This window comes from Saccopteryx bilineata, chromosome 2 (assembly GCF_036850765.1).
Source record: "Saccopteryx bilineata isolate mSacBil1 chromosome 2, mSacBil1_pri_phased_curated, whole genome shotgun sequence".
NCBI lineage: Eukaryota > Metazoa > Chordata > Mammalia > Chiroptera > Emballonuridae > Saccopteryx > Saccopteryx bilineata.
Genome location: NC_089491.1, coordinates 12,332,027 through 12,354,359, shown reverse-complemented (window position 1 = coordinate 12,354,359; position 22,333 = coordinate 12,332,027). Strand labels below are relative to the sequence as shown.

Genomic DNA, 22,333 nt, shown 5'->3' with positions numbered 1-22,333 from the left:
GGTAAACTGCTGGGTTAAGATGACAACATCTCTACAAAAAAGAAAAGAAAAGAAAAAAAGATCACACCAGGGCCCTGGCTGGTTGGCTCAGTGGTAGAGCGTCAGCCTGGCGTACAGAAGTCCTGGGTTCGATTCCCGGCCAGGGCACACAGGAGAAGCGCCCATCTGCTTCTCCACCCCTCCCCTTCTCCTCCCTCTCTGTCTCTCTCTTCCCCTCCCGCAGCCAAGGCTCCATTGGAGCAAAGATGGCCCAGCGCTGGGGATGGCTCCTTGGCCTCTGCCCCAGGCGCTAGAGTGGCTCTGGTCGCAGCAGAGTGACACCCCGGAGGGGCAGAGCATCGCCCCCTGGTGGGCAGAGCGTTGCCCCCTGGTGGGCGTGCCGAGTGGATCCTGGTCGGGCGCATGCAGGAGTCTGTCTGGCTGTCTCTCCCCGTTTCCAGCTTCAGAAAAATACACATAAATAAATAAATAAATACTAAAACTAAAACTAAAAAAAAAAAAAAAGATCACACCATCCAGTGGCAGAGCCAGGGTTAAGAGAGGGAATGCCACAACCCTGACCTCCTGGGCAAAAATAACCCCAGTGCTCCAAGCCTGGGGTCACAGGAGACCTCTCAGACCCAATGCTCTTCAGCCTCTCATCCACCTAAGTTCCCAATTTTGACAGATTTTGTCTTTCTGACTCAGGTGCATTGGGCCCAAGGCACTGCATTCTGCCGAGAAGCCCTTGCATGCAGAACGTGATGGACCCTGGGAGTTACGACAGGCATTTCCAAGGGGATATGAAGCTTGGCCAGGGTCAATTGTCAGCTCCTGTCTGGTCCCCATTCCAGCTCTCCCCACTATAACTGAGCTGAGGCCAACTCTGTTAAGCATTTCCCTTTTAAACGTCCTTCAGCACCGTTTTCTAAGACAGGCAGTAAAGACAAAAGCAGTATGGGTGGGGAAGACAGGAGTCTGATCCGGGCACTTGGCGCTGCAGCCTGGATGGGCATTGAGGGAAGGGGCATTCTATGGGCAAAGGGCAGTATACACAAGGGCATGGAGCTCAGATGAGCTCAGCGTGTGCAGGAGACCTGAGGAAACCACACTAACTGGCTTGAGAGGGAAAGAAAGGGAGAGAAGTCTGAAGATGGAGGATCTGGGAGTGAAGAGGACAAACAGTGCATGGGTTAGATATCAGAAGTGGAATTTAGACTTTATTCAGTAGGCAACAGGGAATCATGGAAAGTTTGTATGTTCAAAATAACCTCCGTGCTTGTTTTGACACCACCATCAGGTAAAGTCATGACCACTCGCAATGCTACACACAGACACGATTCCCACAAACACGCACAGCAATACTCCTCCAACAGACCCAGTCCCCTATCAGAAACATTCACACACCGAGAAGCACTCCAATGGGCACAGCCGCCCACACAGACACGGGTACAGCCTCCCACTATGGCAGTGGTTCTCAAAGTGTGTGCCAGAGCGCACTGGTGCGCCCTAGAAGATTTCCAGGTGTGCCCTATGGTATTCCAGAGAAATATGTGCCTGTTGGGAACCACAAACCAACAAGGTTTTTGGAGTTTAGATTTTGGGGGGACAGAGGTGTGGGGAATTGGCTGTAAGCTGACAGTCTGCCCACTTCACTTGCCTGATTAGGTTGCAAAAGGCTGTTAAGCTGTGGTGCTGGATTGTTTACACTACCCACCATGTTCCCAGGAAAGACTAGAGGCAAGTCTCTTCTATCCTTTGTTTGGTATCAAGTTAAGATGATATGTATGGTGGGGGTTTTCTGCACTCAACACAATTAAGAGTAAAAAGAGAGGAATTCTTCAATGTATTGACAAGGAAATGAGAGTTTCAAATATATGCCCAAACATTGAAGAAATCACTAGGATACATCAGGCTCATGTTTCTCATAAACACAAGAATAAAAAAACTTAACACATTTGCTCTGGGACCTGCCGAATTTACTAAATCTACTAAGAATATCTATCTATATATAAAGATAACTTTTTTGTTGTTTTTTTATTTTTTAACCTCTCTTTTTTACTAATTCTAAAAAACATAACTCAAAAAAATGTAACATAAAAATGTTTTTTAATGTCAGAATAAATTTAATTTTGTCGTATGTATTTTGTTTAATTACTATAAAAGCATGCTTGGACTTTATATTTTTTTCTTTAATATTTGACTTAATTATTATAACATTTCTCATAAATTTGTATATTGTGCACCTACAATGATTTGTAGGATTTTAAGTGCGCCCCGACTTCAGAAAGTCTGAGAACCACTGTGCTAGGTGCTCGCTCAAGTTCATGGGCACGTTTGGTTGCACAGAAACACGTTCATTCTCCTACATCCAGGTATAAAATCTTATAAACACACGTTCACACACACACACACACGGCCACATACATAGTCACAGTCATAGTCTCACACACACGCGGAGTCCCAGTCACACAGGCATACATATTGCTGCTGTTGCCAGAGGCACAATCCCTCCCACATTCCTACACCTCCCACAGGAAGCCAGCAAAAGCTTGAAGGGACAGGATGATTGGCCCCAGAGCTACTTCTTCAGATCCTGGGCTCCCCTGTCCCGGTCACTTTGCCTGGGGTTCAGGAGTCAGCCTGACACTTCTCTCTGGCTTCACAAGGCCTGAGGACCATTGGCTTCACCATGCACAGGGCTCCCACGTGTCCTGAGTTGGAAGCAGCACCAACCACCACCTCCCCCATCAGACTGGGCCCTAAGGGGCGGGATAACAAGCCCCAGAGCCAAGCTGCCTCCTGCCCCAGAGAAAACAGCCAGGGGAAGGGGGTGTTGCCTCTGGAGAGAAGGTGAGGTGCTCCCTGGGCCCCAAAACCCAGAAGTGTGGCCAATAACGCTCTCCTTAGACCCTCCAGTGATAAGCCACACTTGGCTCCTGCTGCTGTTCCTTCCTGTGATGTGGAGAGGCCACAGGGTACACTTGGGGCCAGGGCCAGGCTGGTGATCTGTCTTCCTGTGTGTGGCTGTCAGCATGAGTCATACGTGTGAGTGTGAGGGTGTGTGCTGTTTGTGTGAAGCTGTGATTGTGCGTTACCATCTGTACAATGATGTCATTGAGGGGAAGGACAGTGTGTATATGGACGTGCCCCCTAGGGTGGCACATCTCTGATGTGACCCCTCATGAGCCTATGTGAGTGTAGCCATGTGTATGAAGGGGCAAGGTTGTGGGCCCCCAAGGCTGTGCACATAGATGTGATTTTGTGATCAGTGGGGGGATCAGGTGTGACAGGTGTGCACGAATGGGCAGTGGTCAGTGTTTAAGAGACTGGGTGGTCACTGAAAGCATGAATGTGCATGACAGGTCCTGGTAGCTGTCAGGGTGCTGTGAGCCCCTTTCAACAGGGGTCCCTGAAAGACCATCACCCTGTGGCCTCAGGGCTATTTGGTGATTGCTTTTGACCATCATGTGTCTGGTGATCTGGGTCTGTGGGTCTATGGTTATGCTGTCTGCTCCCTTAGGGGAGGATGCGTGTCCTGGGTCCACATGTCTGTGTGTGATTGCACGTGCCTGTGTCTTTGCAGAGACGAGGCTGAGGCTGCACAGGCTTGCACGCCCACATTGAGGTGTTTGTGATTACATATGAATGTTTCAGCAAACAGCTCGAAGTGTTTGAATGTCTACTGGGACCAATTTAGACAGGGGTCAGAGCAGGCCCAGTTTCCAAAAGCCATTCTATATAAGCAGGCTTCTCAAGTTTTACAAAAGATGCTCTACCAGAAGCCAAAGTCAAAAGATTCTTCTTACCCCATGGAGGAAGGAAGGGAAGACACCAGGGCAGGGAGAGCATTTATTTGATTTTTTTTGGATTTTTCTGAAGCTGGAAACGGGGAGAGACAGTCAGACAGACTCCCGCATGCGCCCCACCGGGATCCACCCGGCACGCCCACCAGGGGCGACGCTCTGCCCACCAGGGGGCGATGCTCTGCCCCTCCGGGGCGTCGCTCTGCCGTGACCAGAGCCACTCTAGCACCTGGGGCAGAGGCCAAGGAGCCATCCTCAGCACCCGGGCTAACTTTGCTCCAATGGAGCCTTGGCTGCGGGAGGGGAAGAGAGAGACAGAGAGGAAGGAGGGGGGGTGGAGAAGCAGATGGGCGCTTCTCCTATGTGCCCTGGCCGGGAATCAAACCCGGGTCCCCCGAACGCCAGGCCGACGCTCTACTGCTGAGCCAACCGGTCAGGGCGATTTTTTTAGCTTTTTAAGGGAGAAGGACATGGAAAGACATGAGGGAATGATTCCTCTGCGGCGATAACCTCAGCATAGCCTTCAGTGTCTTAAAACCCCTCCCCTTTTAGAGCCTCTCTTGTAGAATTGTCCAAGATTTTTGCAGTGAGATCCCTACAGAAAAAAATGGAGGCATTGAAACAAGGTGCCTCGATCCTTAGAAGTTAAGCCTCAGTGCTTGGTGAGAGTTTCTGTCTGTCTGTTCATACCAGATTCCCACAGGGCTGGACATCTGCTCAGTGCTCAGTATTTGACTCCGTGGGGAAAGTTGCCCCAGGAAATAGGAAGTTATCCAGATTCTTTTGTTCTTTTTTGCCTTTTTTTTTTTCAAATCTGAAGGTATCTTTATTCTTCTCTTCAAGTGATTGACATTTTGCCTTTGTACAGACGTCTATGTTCCAAATCTTTTTTCTTCAGAATCTGAAGATCTGTATTGCTGCACTGTGTTGTACAGTCTGCTATGGATGATGAAATATTCTGTGACAGTCTGATTATCTGAATGTCACTAGATTCTTGTATCCCCACCCCGTGCCCTTGGGAGATATTGGGTCCTTCTCTTCATCCTCAATGGTCTAAAATGTCACATTTTGGGTGTTGTGGCTGCATATTCATTTCAATATTTCTTTGCTATGTTCCTCTTTTCCATCTCGTTTTTGTTTTATTCCCCACTCTTCCTTTCCTGAAATAAATGCTGCTTGGTCAGATCTCTTACCAGCTGTTTTGAGCCTCTCTCTGTTTTATCTTTTCTTTTTTCTTTTTTTTCATTTTTCTGAAGCTGGAAATGGGGAGGCAATCAGACAGACTCCCTCATGCACCTGACCGGGATCCACCCAGCATGCCCACCAGGGGGCGATGCTTTGCCCGTCTGGGGCATCGCTCTGTTGCGTCCAGAGCCATTCTAGCGCCTGAGGCAGAGGCCACAGAGCCATCCCCAGCGCCCGGGCCATTTTTGCTCCAATGGAGCCTTGGCTGTGGGAGGGGAAGAGAGAGACAGAGAGGAAGGAGAGGGGGAGGAGTGGAGAAGCAAATGGGCGCCTCTCTTGTGTGCCCTGGCTGGAAATCGAACCCGGGACTCCTGCACGCCAGGCCGACGCTCTACCGCTGAGCCAACCGGCCAGGGCCTGTTTTATCTTTTCTTTCCAATTCTTTTCCTTCTCTGGCCCACATCCTGAGCAGTATCTTCTGCTCTGCTTTTGCTTAAAATCACAACATCTCCAAGTTGGCAGCGGCCTTGAATCTCACCTGGTTCGGTTCCCGTATCTTACAGATGGGGACCTAAGGCCCAGGAAGGAAGAAATGTTGGGAAGTACAGTAACTTTGCCCACAGCAGCACCTCGATGTGGCGCCTGAGCTGTCTGACTCCAAACCATCTGGCTCTAAACATACCAGTCAAGTTTTTAGTGTTAGCAAACAAAACAAAATAAACAAACAAAGAACCTCTTTTTTCCTAATGAACTCTGACACAGAAACATAATCTACAAAACAGGAAAAATAAAAGCATGACAAGGTAAGTGAGGTGAGGGTCGAAGGCGTGGAGCCCACCTCCTCAGCCTCCCCAAGCTTCTTCCCCACAAGCCTGATCCAATCCAACCCCTTCAATTGATACATTGGGGAAATGAGGCCCTGCATGGTTAAGGGAGCTGCCCAAGGTCACACAGTGCCAGGGGCAACCTTCAGGCTGCCTTGCTTGGCCCGCCAGTGCCCCTTAGCTTGGCCCTGCAGTGACACTGAAGTTGTCCTTTCCTGGTCCCCTTTCCTCCCACTGCTGTGCCCAGGTTATCTGCTCATGCCGTGAAGCCAGATCCTCACTACAGCTTGTCCCCTCCCCAAACCCACTGCCTCCCTCTGCCTTCTCCAAAGCTCCACACTCATACCGGGTCACGTTGCTCATCAACCAAGCCATAACTTCACCATCAGCCCTGCCCTACGGCACAGGGTGTATCATCTGCTGGTCTTCAGGGGTGTTGCCTGAGCTGTGTCTCTAGAACCTGACACAGAGAATATGCGTGTGACATGCTTCCACCTTGTCTGTCCTTCGCCTCCTTCCAGGTAATATTGCTGCATAAGGGGGAGGAGCACAGTGGGACTCAGGGGACAATCATTGCACCCCCTTTCTGGGCCACCAGCCTTGATCTAATCATCCTGCTCAGATGTCAGCTCAAAAACTAACACACATCCTGGAGGCACGGCTCACTCTCGCTGGTCTCCCCCCATGTGGTCGCACAGCCTAGCTTTTGCCCTTGGCCCCTGACCGAGGCATGTTGTCGCTGTGTCAACACAGCCCGTGCCGTCGGCAGGATGGCCAGGACCAGCCTCACAAGTGCTTTCAGGTCCACACTGGCCCAGTGAGGAATCCCAGTTTTAAATGCGTGAGAACTGAGGCCATCTCCTCCACTCCTATCCCCGTGTGTGCCTGTCCTGTGTGCTTCTGTCACTTGTGTTCCTACCTCCTCACCTTTCTGTCCTTTCTCTCTCCCTGTCCATCACTTACTGGGCAGTAGAACCAGAGACAGAGTCCTGCCCTCACGTACATTACAGCAGTGCACGTTCTGACCCAAGCCCGGAGAGGGCACAGAGTGTTGTACAAGCACCAAAGAGGCAGCAAGGACTTGAGGTCGGAAGAGTCCGGTAGATTCCATTCATGCGCCCGTTCACCCGTCCCTGGATCCCTGCCCTTGGCCACATAACCTTGCCCTCTATTCACAACTCTGGGTTCAGCCATGCAACTTGCTTTGGTCAACAGGATGTTAAGAGGCATAAGAAGAAGCTGCCAAGCAGTACTAAGATCTTGACTTCTGATCTCATTTCCAGGTTTAAGTCCTGACTTTACTATTCACTAGCTGATTGACCCTGAGCAAATCACTTAACTACAAACTGAGGAAAATGCTGTCTCTCTGGGATTGTTATGAGAACTATCTAAGAAAACATAGATAAAGTGCTGAAACTATGACCCAGCACGTAGTAAGTCTCAATACATGATAGTCACTCTCAGTAGTTCAGGAAGGTGAGACACAGACAAGAAGTCCTCAGGGATAAATAATGGGATTAGAATTTGAACACAAACACTGTGCTCTTTACTAAGGGGCTTGCGACTCTTAGCTAGGAACTGGTGGGTGACCACTGCCTTCCTCCTCTCTTCCTGGGCCAGCTTTTCTCTCAAACTTAACTGATCATAATGTGTGTGTGTGTGTGTGCGCGCGCCTGTGTAATGACTGGATATAATATTTTCTGGTTCTCTTTCCTAAAAACAAATTATCCAAAATGACTTGTATATGTTACTAGACATCAATCATTCTCAGGCTCCAAATCCAGTCTGTGTCTTTAACAGCAACAAAACCATTCATTTCCTCTCCTCTGCTGCCACCATGTGGTCATATCGGGTTATAGCCAGCACTGGCACAGGCTTGGACAGGGTTTGTGATTTAACTTGAACTTGTGATCTGGTTCTCAGTGAGCATAGATAGGCACATACTAGTCCTCTGATCAAAGAGATATGTAACATTCCTTGAAAAGCAATATAACAGATGGCCTTATACCCTATTGAGGTGAATTCCAGCTTACTTGGGAATTTTCCCCACTTAAGCAGCATTCACTTATGGTCAACTTGAATTGGAGACTAGAAATGACAGTCCCTGTCCCCAAGGACTTTATAGACTGATATGTAAAGAAACAATCCCAATTCAACTGTGGCAACCACACATTCTTGTAGGAGATTACCCTACAAGAAAGGGAGACAAGGTCATTCAGGTCACCAAGATGTTCAAACATCTCACCCTTAGGGAAAACTTCCTATTTTTCATTAAATGAAATACAAAATGATAGCATGAGGACAATGGTAGATAACTTATTGAGGTGATTCTACATGTTGAGCAAAGCGCTAAATGCTTTACTGGTGGTAACTCATGGAGCTCTCTTCAACCTACTGTTATTCTCACGGTACAGGTGGGGAAATCAAGGCACAGCCAGGCTTTGAACCTACAACACTTTCCTTCACCAGTGTTACTAGAACCTGTACACACACATGATAGGACTGCTTCTTTCTGAAGAGGCGGGAAAGGCTTCAGGGTCCACAGAGGATGTGAGATTTGAACTGAGTTTCAAGAGATAAACAGGGTTCTCCTAAGCAGCCAAGGGGCACCAAGGGCCTTGGGTAAGGCTTTTTTAGTAAATAAAGATGACATTTCTGGAATGTTTACTAGGTGCCACACCACGTTGAGAACTTTAGCTCACTGAATGAATCCTTGCAGCAACCCTCCGAGATAATTGTTATAATTATCCTCATTTGGGAAACCGACCTCTGTGCCTCAGTTTCCTCATCTTTGAAGTGGGGACGAGTACCATAAGCCCTCATATATAATATCAGAATGCAGTCAGCCTTCAAGTAAGTGCTGTCTGTTTTCATTGTCCCCAGTGCCCACAATTGTCCAGCACTTGGTAAGGAATCAATAAAAATTTAATAATGAACACATTGGCTCATTGTATGTCACATCCTTTCAAGGGAAGGAACAGTAACTTTGCAGAGATGAAGACACCAAGACGTAGGGCTAAGTGACTATTCCAAATTGCAGAGCCAGTGGGCAGGGCCAGGTTTGGAAAGAGACTAAGAAATTGACCCATGGTCATTCACACAATCAGAAATAAATTCTCTCCTCTGACCTGTGGTAGCGCAGTGGATAGAGCGTGGACCTGGAACGCTGAGGGAGCTGGTTTGAAACCCTGGGCTTGTGGGGTCAGGGCACATATAAGAAGCAATCAATGGACAACTGAAGTGAAACAACTATAATCTTGTTCTCTGTCTCTCTCTCTCTTTCAAATCAATAATTAAAATCTTCAAAAAAAATTTTTTTTAATAAGTAAGTAAATAAATAAATTCTCTGGTTGGAGGGAATGAGGACAGGAGTGATCCTTCTCTGGGAATAACTTTATATATAGTGGTGGCTTCAAACTAGGTAAATGTTTCATATATTCAAAAAAGTTTAATTCAAAATGATGAATAAAAGCAAACTTGAAAATTGAATCATACAGAGATAAAGGAATCTACTTCTATATCAAGTTCATAACAGAACCACACACACACACACACAAAAAGAAATCAAATGATTTTTTAACTCAATATCCTATACATGCTTAAGAGGACACACTCTAAAAACAAATTGCTTTTAAACTGCAAAGAGGCCTGACCAGGCAGTGGCACAGTGGATAGAGCATTGCACTGGGATGCAGAGGACCCAGGTTCAAAACTCCAAGGTTGCTGGGTTGAGCACGGCATCATCCGGCTTGAGCAGGGGCGCATCCGGCTTGAGCAGGGGCGCATCCAGCTTGAACGCAGAGTCGCTGGCTCGAGCCCAAACATCGCTGGCTTGAAGCCCAAGGTCGCTGGCCTGAGCAAGGGGTCACTCATTCTGCTGTAGCCCCCTTTCCTGGTCAAGGCACATATGAGAAAGCAATCAATGAACAAGTAAGGAGCCCCCACGAAAAATTAATGCTTCTCATCTCTCTCCCTTCCTGTCTGACCCTATCGGTCCCTCTCTGTCTGTCACACACATACACACACACAAAAAGCTGCAAAGAAATCTTGAATGAAAATTTTACATGGTTGTTAATAGCATCAGCATAATTATGAAACTATGTGTATATTTTGTGAAAATAAAAATTAGTAAATATATGGATATTGGGAATTGTGTTTCTATTGGAAATATTCTATGAACTCGTACTTTTAAAAACACGTTTTTTCCTGCTCTGTCCACTGAAAGGGCCTAGAAGCAATGACATCAGTGGCAATGAACACACATAGCACCTAGGTCTTAGTTCTAAGTGCCCTTCTGCACAAAAGGAACCAGAGCCTCTTGGGAAAGAGCTAATTCCAAGCCCTAAGCAAAGGATGAATCACATGGAACATCTTGGGCCAGAGGATAGGAAGGGCCCAAAGACTAGTCAAAAGGAAACAGAAATTGGCTTTAAAAGGCTTCGGTTGGCCAAAGCAACAAAAACAAGAAATACAAAACTTTTGTGTGTGTGTGTGTGTGTGTATTTTTCTGAAGCTGGAAACGGGGAGAGACAGTCAGACAGACTCCCGCATGCGCCCGACCGGGATCCACCCAGCACGCCCACCAGGGGGCGAGGCTCTGCCCACCAGGGGGCAATGCTCTGCCCCTCCGGGGCGTCGCTCTGTTGCGACCAGAGCCACTCTAGCGCCTGAGGCAGAGGCCACGGAGCCATCCCCAGCGCCCGGGCCATCTTTGCTCCAATGGAGCCTCGCTGCGGGAGGGGAAGAGAGAGACAGAGAGGAAGGAGAGGGGGAGGGGTGGAGAAGCAGATGGACGCTTCTCCTGTGTGCCCTGGCCGGGAATCGAACCCGGGACTTCTGCACGGCAGGCCGACGCTCTACCACTGAGCCAAACGGCCAGGGCCAAAATAAAAAACTTTTTAAATGATGGTAATAGATGCTGAACTTTTAAAAACCTGTAAGTGCATAGAGATACAGAGAGAAAGAGAAAGGGAGGGCTATACTTTGACCTCGCTTAACTCCTTTTTCTCTCCTTAAAATTCTCCCCCTTATTTTCTTCTTTCAACCTATTCTACTACCTTAAAAACAAAACCAAAAAAAACATCTCTTTATGGTATTATCACTTGATCATTTTGCTTTCTCCACCACAAACATGACATCACGGATATACAAGTTTTGGAACTAGACAGACCTTTCCAAACCTGGCCCTGCCCACTGGCTCTGCAATTTGGAAGAGTCACTTAGCCCTAAGTCTTGGTGTCTTCATCTCTGCAAAGTTACTATTCTGTCCCTTGAAAGGATGTGGCACTCAATGAGCCAATGTGTTCATTATTAAATTTTTATTAATTCCTTACCAAGTGCTGGACAATTGTGGGCACTGGGGACAATGAAAACAGACAGCACTTACTTGAAGGCTGACTGCATTCTGATATTATATATGAGGGCTTATGGTACTCGTCCCCACTTCACAATGAGGAACTGAGACACAGAGGTCGGTTTCTGGCCCATAAAAATAGGGCAGCCTATTCCCAGCGTGGTCACTGTTGATGCCACACAAGGGAGGAGCACACAGTCCGTGTCTCAGGGACTTCCATTCCACAGGGAAGTGCAGTCCAGAGAACGACCGAGGCTGTTCGCCATAGCCAAACACTAGTTTCTTTCCTTTCCCCAACTCCATGCCTAAAAAGGGAATCAAATTAAAGGGGAAGAGAAGTGAGCGCTCAGATCCCTTTTTCTCATCCCCTCCCTTACTCTATGAATAAAGGAAACGGAAATCAACATGAGTGAGCCCTTCTTTTGGGACAGATGCTGTCACTCACTTTAACCCACAGGTTGGGAGTCTCAAACTTGATCTGCCTCATAATCCCCCAGGAGGCTTGTAAAGTGGGCGGAGCCACTCCCAGGATTCTTGATGCAGCAGGCGTAGGGAGAGGCCTGAGAACCTGCATTTGTAGCAAGAGCCGCCGCTGCTCTGGGACCACATCTTGAGAAGCACTGCCACAGAACCGCCCATGAAACAGGTATTGACCCCACTGCAAAGGTGGGAGCCTGGGCTGCAGGAAGGCCAGGTACCTCACCACTAGGCGTGACAGCGGGATTGGAACCCTGGTCTGACTCCAAAGCCTGTGCTGTTGGAGACTTAACACCAGCATTTCCCGTGCCATGTCTGTTTACTTTATTCTAGAAGTTTCATTCCTGAAAGGCAAAATCAAGGTTCTGTGAGAGTATAAGATATTTTCATTTCCAATGAGAACAAAAGATGGTCTGAAAGCTATTTTTAAACATTCCTGTTCATTACCCTATAATTCATCTTCTAGAAACCTAAGAAAATAATCCAAAATATGGCCCGAAATACAAAGATTCTAAGTGTTGTAGCAAAAAACTGGGACTCTAAATATCTAATATGAAGGGACTGGTTAATAAATTATGGTATATCCAAATGATGAAAGCCATTAAAAATTATTTATTTAGAATTTTTAACATGTCAAAGGATTTTTGATAATATTAAATAAAACATAACACATAAGTTCAGTAAGTTCTCAATTATTAAAAACAATGAAAAAGACCAAAAGGAGATAAACTAGAACATTGACAACAGTTGTCTCTGAATCTTAATAATTATCTATAACTTTCCACACATTTACAATGAGGTTTTATTAACAGAAAAACCACGTACTTTCTTTCTGTTAACAACAGATATTTTCAAGATCTATCACAGAGTCAATTCCTAAACAGCCAAGAAAAGCAAAACTAAATTTTTAAGCTAATATTTAATTCCAGATTACATTTTTCCTGACCCTAAAATGTACATTTTTTAAAGCAAAAACAAGAAGAAAAAAACAAAAAGAGAGACAATCATTATGACACATACACAGAAAGAAGACTAGAAAGATAACTGTAAAAATGGTAACAAGGATTATTTTTGGTTGGTGGAATTATAAGGCTTTTTAAATATCGTTTTAGCTTAATAATTTTTATAGCATTTTCTACAATGAACAACTATTACTTTTGTAACAAAAAAGTCTTTGCTGTTTTCTTTCTAAGAGACACCCAACAAGCATATTATCTGTACAATGGAACATCAATAACCATTTAAAAAATGTTGTAGAAGAGTATTTCACGGCATGAAAAAAGTGTCCCGCATTGGGGGCCATACTATAAATAGTATGTTCAGACTGACCCCGCTGTTTTAACAGCAAACAACAAATGTCTATGTCTACAAAAGAAAACACATTGGGAGGAAAGTTTTTTAAAACTCTACATTAAACAACAAAGAAATTACTTTGTTAAATAAGAGAGAGACACTCACTCTCACTTCTACGTCCAACTAGTCTGCCAGAATCAGCAGGGTGGGCAGCGTGAATCCTGCCTCCCACTTTAGAAATAATGCTGAGGACAAATCAAAGCCAGTAACGGAGGTCACCCCTCTTGATGGGACAAACACACATTGTCTGGAACCTTAAAATAAGAACCCAACAGAGAACAGGGTTTTGGGGGAAAAAATTAACTGCCTTCTTGGTCTCCTGATCTGATTACAATTAAATATAATTTACAATCACTTGATAAAGGTAATGTACTGTTTATGGTGCAAATAACATACTAACTATAGGATTATACTCCCAGACCTGGCAGAGGCCTCTGAGATCATCTGAATACATTTCCTTAATGCAATGTACTGACAGGGAAACAGCAGGGATGTCATGGTGGAGAATATTAAGTCAACATTGCAAAAGCCTAGCTTCCTGTTTACACCATTTTAAGTCACTGTACTGCTAGTCACAAGGTGAGTCCACATTTTGATTTAATCTAAGACTTTCCTGACTTTCCATATAATAAAAGGGACTAAAAAGAGCAGCGGCAAAGCCAGAAGACACTGAGAGGATAAAAATAAACAGAGACATGTGTCTTCCAGCCCAAACAATGGGAAATCTATGCCACTAGATTACCAGTTCAATCTATTTCCAAATCGCTATCCTCACTGTGACAGGTGGCAGAGTCATGCACAGAGGTCAGCACCAAAACCTCCTTTTCTGGGAGCAACCCAAACTCCTGTAGGAAAGCTTCAAGGTCCACAGCAAAGAAATCTTCGCCCAGCTGGTCAGTGACTCGAACAAAATTGCCAATCAATTCGCCCCCCTTGTAAATGAGCAGGGCAGGAAGGGCATTCCTGGTGAACCTACTGCTGGCCCCGATAACTGAGCTCCTCACCCGGCAGAACTTGACGGCTGGGTACTCCGCGGCAAGGCAGAGCATGCAACCGTGCATGGCGTCGGTCCCCGGAATGCCATCCTCGTAGATATGGACCATGATGAGGGTGCTTTTCGGTTCTTTATCAATCACGTCTAAAAACCCTTCTCCACTGGGGATCTCAAACACCTGCCGGAACTGGGGCCCCTTGTGAAACTGCTGCCGCATTTCTTCCATTCTCTGCTTCCGGTACTGCTGCAGAAACTCTTCGTCGTCCTGGTCCTCGTCCATCACAGCAAAGTCCTTCAGGGTCATCTGAAGAAGGACCAGCAAGTGAGCATCAGGAACACGAGCTGAACACGTGTGGTAACACTTAATATGTACCGTGCGCTTATGACACAGGAGGCACCGTGCGTAGTGCTCCACGCGCCTCACATCTCACTGAACTCTCAGCTAACTCGCCAGAAAGGACCTTTTATTAACCCCACTTTACAAATGAGGTTCCAGGACCTGAGCTTATTGGACAAGTTCACATAGGTCACCAGAATAAGGCCAGGATTCAAACTAGATATTTTAAAAGTTCAGGCTTTTAACTACTGTATCAATCCTACTTCTCAATCCAAACAGACAGCATCAGATAATACCACTTCACGAGCTTTTTCCTTTTTGTGAATCTTGACAATGGATTATTTTACACATGGTTTTGTTTTTGTTGAATAGACAACAGGATATTGAGGAATTTTAAAAAGAATACTCAGAATTCCTGCCCAGTGCACGTACGTGCGCACGCGCGCACACACACACACACACACACACACACACACACCGCACGCACATCCTCCACCCACAAAATAGTCACATGCTAAAATGGCTTTTGATTTTATAACAGGAATTGAGGGTGTCCCAATTAAGCTACAAGCTCTGCTTTTGGCACTTAGCATTATTATATCATAAACATTTCATGTTTCCATATATTTTTTATAAAACTAGACGACATCAGGGGCCATATTTTGCTTCACCACTCCCTATTCCAGGCCTCCAGGCAGTTTCCAGTACCGGTCTCCTGCATGCTGAAGATGACTCAGCAGGCGGAGCCTCGCTCGAAGCTGTCCCATGTGACCACGTGACAGGGTGCAGCCACAGCATAAGGAAGCACAGACCGCACTGGGCAGGCACACGGCCCTGCAGCCAGCTTAAGTTAAAAAGCCTCTTCCCTGTCCTGGTCCTGCCAGGCGGCCCGCCCGTACAAGCTCTAGCTCTGCCTGACCTGCATGGATTAGAGCAGGGGTCCCCAAACTTTTTACACAGGGGGCCAGTTCACTGTCCCTCAGATCATTGGAGGGCCGGACTATAAAAAAACTATGAACAAATCCCTATGCATACTGCACAAATCTTATTTTAAAGTAAACAAAAGGGAAGTAGTACTGTACGTGAGCAACGCCACACTTTGCGGCGTTGTAGTTTGCCAAACTACAGCCCGTGGGCCACATACAGTAAGTACTCCAGGAGCACAGGATGCATCCGTGTGCTCTCACTGACCACCAATGAAAGAGGTGCCTCTTCTCGAAGTGGGGGGGGGGGGGGGGCGGGCGGATAAATGGCCTCTGGGGGCTGCATGTGGCCCACGGGCTGTAGTCTAGGAACCCCTGGATTAGAGGGTGAGGTGGAGGAACCGCACTAGATCAGGACACATCCGCCCAATCACAGCCAGTGCCATACCAAGTTCACTGTTCTACTCTCATGCCCAGTATTCCTCCCATCTCAGCTCTTCATGCCACCTCTGCTTGCCAGAGCAGCTCTTTCCAACCCGTGAGGGTTTCTGAGTCGCATGCCCTGAAATCATTCTGTGGTCAGAGTGAATGGCTCCTCACTCAATCCTCTTATCTGCTCCCTGATCCTGCCTCGTACTTCCAGCCAAGAGCTGCTTTGGCCCAAGGCCAGATGATCTCAGGCACTCCTCCACATTCATCTGTGCTCAGAGAGCAGGGGATTAAATAGAGTCTTTTTGACACTGGCAAGAGAGAGAGGCAGTGACCTAGTTCCAAATATCTTCCAGAGTGCCTATTTGCTTCTACTGTATTAGCTCATTAGCATAAATTCTCATGAATAGGCTTCCAGAGAAACAGAGCAACATCATGAAAAGAGCAGGAAAACCTTAGAATCCTAATTCCTATTAGGTTTCACTTAGTTGCATGGCCATGAGCAAGTCCCCTCCCATCTTCAAGCACTGGTTTCATCATCTCTATACTGAGGATAATACCCCCAACCCCAGAGGGTATCAACCCCATTGATTTCTAGTCCAAGGTCAGAGTTCAATAAAGGACAGAAACTCACATTTACTGAGCACTTTCAATGGACCAGGCACTGTGATGGGGACTGTACCCTGTCAGGTAGAAATACTGACCTCACTTAACGAAAAGTCAGACTCAGAAAGGAAGAGACGTCCCCAGTCACTAGTGGCTGGGCTAAGATTCAAACCAATGTGTGTCTGAGTTGTGGCATGACTCTGTCCTTTCCCCAGCGCTGTACAGCTTCCTGGAGGCCAAGTCACACACCCTCTTCCTCCGGAATCATGAACCCCGGCTGCGGCAGCCAGGGCAGCACCTGAGAAAACACTGGGTGCTACGGGTTACCTTCCCGCTGATCTTGTCCTGGAGGTCCTTCTGTTTCTGTCGCTCCTCCTCCTCCTCCAGATGGGACCTGCAGGTCATCGACAGCTTCTTGATCAGCCTTTCCATCTCCCTACACTGCTCCTCCCTCTGCTCTGTCTCCAGCTGTTTGAAGCGGCGCCAGTCATTGATCACACCTTTTGGACCTGGGTTAGGGGAGACCATGGAGGTAGCCAAGAAGCATGGACAAGGAACTATGGACCAGCTCACACCTGTCTCAGGCTCGCTCCATCAACTACACAGTGACACTGACACAGGGCAGCATGGCGTCCAATGCTTAAAGGGCCAAGGTAAGGGCCCAATGTTAGGAGATGCGTTAAATAAACTGTGATGCATCTACTCAAAAGAAAGTACAGGAACTCGCAGAAAGAAGTAGCTGTTTCCTGTTATTAAAAATATTCAAATATATTAAGTCCAAAAAATAAAAAAGGAGAGAGAGAGAGTAAAATGCCTAACAGTATCACGGTATGATCATACAAGTTTTGGAAAAAGAACAGTATGTATATGTATAAATATTTATGGATATCTATATACATTTGTATGCGCATAGAAAAAGGGCTGGAAGGATAGGTAAACTGCTAACAGTGGTTGTCTCTAGGTAGCAGGATCTAAAGGGACTGGTGAGAGAGAAGTTTTACTTTTTCCTTTCCATACTTCTGTGTGATCTGAATTTTTATAACATCACGGCAGGTTGTTCTGTTATTCAAGCTACTCTCACACCTCCCTGCCTCATTCTATATCTCCCTGCCCCTTGCCATGTGACCTACCAGTATCCCCAGACGGCTGATGTTGGCCTTGGTCATGTGACTATCTTTGGCCAATGGATTCTGAGCAAAGATTTGTGAGCCTTTACGTGTCTCCAACAGCCTCCCTTGCTCCCTACACCTGGCCATGAATCAGGGTCCCCAGCCAGCCCCAGAATGAGGACATGAAAGCAGAAGCAGAGCCGCTGCAGACCCATAGGGAGCACGTGACACAATGGAGAAGGGAGCCTTTGCTGTCACAAGCCGCTGAGATTTGGAGGTCTTCTGTTACCACAGAAAAGAATAAGACTCTATGTGCCACTATGCTGTATACCTGAAAAGATTTAAAAAAAAAAATCTATGTGAGGAAAATGCTACCAAGAAACACAAGAAAGACCTGAATAAATGGGGCCCTGGCCAGTTGGCTCAGCGGTAGAGCGTCGGCCTGGCGTGTGGGGGACCTGGGTTCAATTCCCGGCCAGGGCACATAGGAGAAGTGCCCATTTGCTTCTCCACCCCCACCCCTCCTTCCTCTCTGTCTCTCTCTTCCCCTCCTGCAGCTGAGGCTTCATTGGGGCAAAGATGGCCCGGGCGCTGGGGATGGCTCCTTGGCCTCTGCCCCAGGCGCTAGAGTGGCTCTGGTCGTGGTAGAGCGACTCCCCAGAGGGGCAGAGCATCACCCCCTGGTGGGCAGAGCGTCGCCCCTGGTGGGCGTGCCGGGTGGATCCCGGTCAGGTGCATGCGGGAGTCTGACTGTCTCTCCCCGTTTCCAGCTTCAGAAAAATACAAAAAAAGAAAGACCTGAATAAATGGAAAAACAAGACCATATTCCTGACCAGGAGGACCCAATATCACATAAGGTTGTCAATTACCCCTAAATTAATCTATATATTTACTGCATTCCCAATGAAAGTGCTTCATTATACAAATGTGTGTAAGCTCCTAAAATTGCTTTGGAAAAAGAATAAAGCAGGAGTTAGGAAAATAATGATATAGGAGAGGATTGAGTGGGGAGTAGCCCTACCTGATACTAAAGCAAGTTATAGCACAATAATTTAAAACAGTGTGATACGGCACAGTAAAAAACAAATTAATGGGTCAATAAATTTTAAATATAAAAATGAAATCAGCCCTGGCTGGTTTGCTCAGTGGTAGAGCGTCGGCCTGGCATGCAGAAGTCCCGGGTTCAATTCCTGGCCAGGGCACACAGCAGAAGCGCCCATCTGCTTCTCCAACCCTCCCCCTCTCCTTCCTCTCTGTCTCTCTCTTCCCCTCCCGCAGCTGAGGCTCCATTGGAGCAAAGATGGCCCGGGCGCTGGGGATGGCTCCTTGGCCTCTGCCCCAGGCGCTAGAGTGGCTCTGGTCGCAACAGAGCGACGCCCCGGAGGGGCAGAGCATTGCCCCCTGGTGGGCAGAGTGTAGCCCCTGGTGGGCGTGCCGGGTGGATCCCGGTCGGGAGCATGCGGGAGTCTATCTGACTTTCTCTCCCCGTTTCTAGCTTCAGAAAAATACAAAAAAAAAAAAAATGAAATCATAAAAATACAATGAAAAAAGCATGGAGTGAAGATAGATTTTAAGTTAGAAACAAAATTAAGAAAATATAAAATAATGCTTTTAAGTACAGAAAAATAATTTTTGCCAGGAAAAGAATATAAAGTCAAGCCTGAACAGATGGTGGTGCAGTGGACACAGTGTCAAACTGGGATGCAGAGGACTCAGATTCAAAACCCCAAGGTCACTGGCTTGAGCACAGGCTCACCAGCTTGAGCACAAGGTCACTGGCTTGAGCGTGGCATCATAGACATGACCCCATGGTCGCTGGCTTGAGCCCAAAGATCGCCGGCTTGAAGCCCAGGGTCACTGACTTGAAGCCCAAAGTCACTGGCTTGAATCCAAGGTCGCTGGCTTGAGCAAGGGGTCACTCGCTCTCCTGTGGCCTCCTCCCGTCAAGGCACATATGAGAAAGCAATCAATGAACAACTAAGGTGCCACAACAAATAATTGATGCTTTTCAACTCTCCCTTCCTGTCTGTCTTTCCCTATCTGTCCCTCTCTCTGTCTCTGTCACAAAAAAAGGAAAACACATAAAGTCAAAATAAAAGCAAAAAATTAGTAGAAATATTTACAATTCATGCCATAGATAAATTTCCTTAATATATAACACCCTAAGAAGAAAAGGATCAACCAATCAATTTAAAAATGAGTAAAGAACTTGACCAGGTGATGGTACAGCAGAAAGAGCATCGACCCGGGATGCTGAGGATACAGGTTCAAAACCCCGAGGTCACCAGCTTAGGCACAGGATCATCCAGCTTGAGCATGACATGATCACAGACATGATCCCATGGTGGCTGGCTTCAGCCCAAGATCGCTGGCTTGAGCAAAGGGTCAAGTGGCTCGGCTGGAGCCCCCTAGTCAAGACACATATGAAAAACAATCAATGAATAACTAAAGTGCTGCAACTACGAGTTGATGTTTCTCATCTCTCTCCTTTCCTGTCTCTCTCTGTCTCTGTCTCTCTTTCAATCTCTCACCAAATAAAAATAAAAAAGTAAAAATGAGCAAAGAATATAGCAATATCTCTAAAGTAATGAAAAGATGCTCAACGTCACTCTCAAAAAGGGAGAAAATAAAACTACAATAAGTTACCATTTGTCATCCATCGGGATGCCAAAGACCAAAAAGTGTACAAAGAAATATCTTCCTGCTGGTTAAACTGTAAAACAGTGCCATCTTAATGAAAACAATTTGGAATTACTGAAATGTAAAAATGTAAATATGCCATTTCTAGGAATTTATACTACCAATATATTCATATCTATGATTTACGTGATATCAAACAACTACTAACTTGAGAAGTTGGATTCACACTCAGGCCAGTCTGTGTTCATTACTGTGTTGCTTGTACATATATTTGTATTGTACAGTGATGTGGCTAGAAGCATGCACAGTGAAACAGCAACACTAGGTTATCTCTGCAAGTGGGAAGGGAATTAGAGCAAAGTAATTAGGAGACTTCCAAATGACACATACTTAACGTCCATCGTTAAACCTGTCCCCAGAGCACAGGGATTTCCAGTACCTGTGTTAACTGAGATGCCTTCACCTGCCAACTCAGCATCTGCAGGTATCGCACTGCCGGCCAGGGCACCCCCGTCTCCGTCCTTGTCTTCACGGTCACTGTCATCATCCTCACTGCTGCTGTAATAGTACTGCAGCTTCTCCCCCAGCAACTTATCATCCAGGGTCGTCATGGTGCCTGGGAAAGGGCAACAGGCATCTCAGGCTCTTCACTGCTTGAACCAGACAGACTAGAATCTGAGGAGTAGGAGCTCACTTATGCTCCTATTTAGAAGACCCTAAAAGTGATTTTTTTCCATCAGCAGAATCTCAACAAATCCATACCATGACCCTGTGTGATAGGGCTAATCATGCTCTTTTTGCAGAAGGTAAAACTAAGGCTCGGATATGCGAAGTTTCTTTGCCAAACTCCACAGCAAATGGTAGGACTGGCTGTGGGGTCAGCCCCAGGGAGCCTGAACGTAAGAAACTGAAGGTGTCAGTCACCATCTTCCATATAAGAGACACTACTAGTACTTGTAAGTGCAGTGGCTTGGAGAAATCTATTTACTGACTAGAGGTTTTATTTACACATACATTTTCCTATCGGTTAAGATGCTGGGTAACTGAAATATTGGGTAAGAATTGTCAGGAAAAATCCCTAAAAGAAAAACATCCAGAGGATGATGCCGAGTCACTAAGTCAATCACTTGCTTGTCTGCTGCCTTCAACCTTCAACACTGAAGGTTTGGAAGGATGGGGTCTGAAGTCCTACCAACTTTGGTTAAAAGAAGGGCCCATGACAAGATTTTACTACTTTCCAAAAGTTTAAAAGACAACAGTCAGAGCCAATATTCCCCATCAGAAGAAGCCGGGGGCATTGGGAAAAAGGCACAGCTTAGCCCCTCACAGACCTGCTAGCAGATCCAGCAGGGAGGGTGGACACTAGCACTCCTTCCAGGAAGCCTAGCAATACTGTTTCCTTCATTAAAGACTTACCACCGGGCCTGTCACACTCTGATACAAAATTACTCTCCCACGGGGCAGTAAGCTCTAGAAAGTAGAGACCTCCAATACTCAGCACAAGGCCTCTGCACAATTTGCTAAACCCAAATGGAGGCAGGCTGGATCCGTGGGGAAATCTGGGATCCCAGCAGCCAGACAAGTAGAGGGGTGCACAGGAAGTAGGGTTAATTGAGAGAAAGGAGCAGGTACTAAGAGAAGGAGCAGAACCAAACTTAAAAGAGGCGTGGAGTGGCCAAGTGCCCCGTGGGCAGAGAGCGACCAGGGAATAGCGTGCTTGGTGAGGGTGGGGCCCGCAGGCGGGTTCGAAGAGAAGACGGGACTAGCAGGACTAGAAGAGAGGGCGGGGCCAGCAGAAGAGTCAGAAGGCAGGGCGGGGCCAGCAGGCGGGGGCTAGAGGGGAAGGCGGGGCCAGTGGAGGGCTCGCGGAAGGGCGCGAAGAACCCTTGCGGGAGCACGATGGGGTTAGGGCCAGCGGGCGAAGCGGTGCAGGGATGTCGCGGAGACCCACAAGGGTCGAAGGGACGCGTGGACAATGCAGGTTCGCCCACCACCCATATGTGACCACCTACCACCCACATTCCATGCCCGCCGGTTCTTCCCTGCTGACCTCAATACAGTTACCCGGCCTCGTTCGGTCCGAATCCCTTTGGACTGGCAGCTCCGGGTACTTCAGAAGAAAGGGAGCGCTCGGTTGGAGGAAAAGAACTAGATCAGCGCCTGGAGCCCTAAGGGAAAAGCCGTCCCGACTGCGCGGACCAATAATATGGCCTTCCTATGTCAGGGCGAGCACTCACAGTCCAATTAGAAGAGGCCTCTCCCGACGGCCGACGGAGCAGCTACGGGTCCAGCTTTGGGACAAAACACCTCGACAATAG

General features: G+C 47.0%; 1 protein-coding gene and 1 non-coding gene across 2 annotated transcripts; both read right to left on the bottom strand.

Moving 5' to 3' along the window:
* Positions 1–10,600: 10,600 nt before the first annotated feature.
* Positions 10,601–10,676, bottom strand: TRNAG-GCC (transfer RNA glycine (anticodon GCC)). The gene has a single exon. It is a non-coding gene; the product is annotated as a tRNA-Gly (tRNA).
* A 1,896-nt stretch (positions 10,677–12,572) lies between these two features.
* Positions 12,573–22,223, bottom strand: PDCL (phosducin like). The gene is made up of 4 exons (XM_066256299.1): positions 22,066–22,223; positions 20,455–20,631; positions 16,594–16,775; positions 12,573–14,275 (listed from the first exon to the last, which is right to left on the bottom strand). The coding sequence occupies exons 2-4, from the start codon at positions 20,624–20,626 to the stop codon at positions 13,724–13,726; spliced, it is 906 nt and encodes a 301-aa protein (XP_066112396.1). The 5' UTR covers positions 20,627–20,631; positions 22,066–22,223; the 3' UTR covers positions 12,573–13,723.
* Positions 22,224–22,333: the final 110 nt, after the last annotated feature.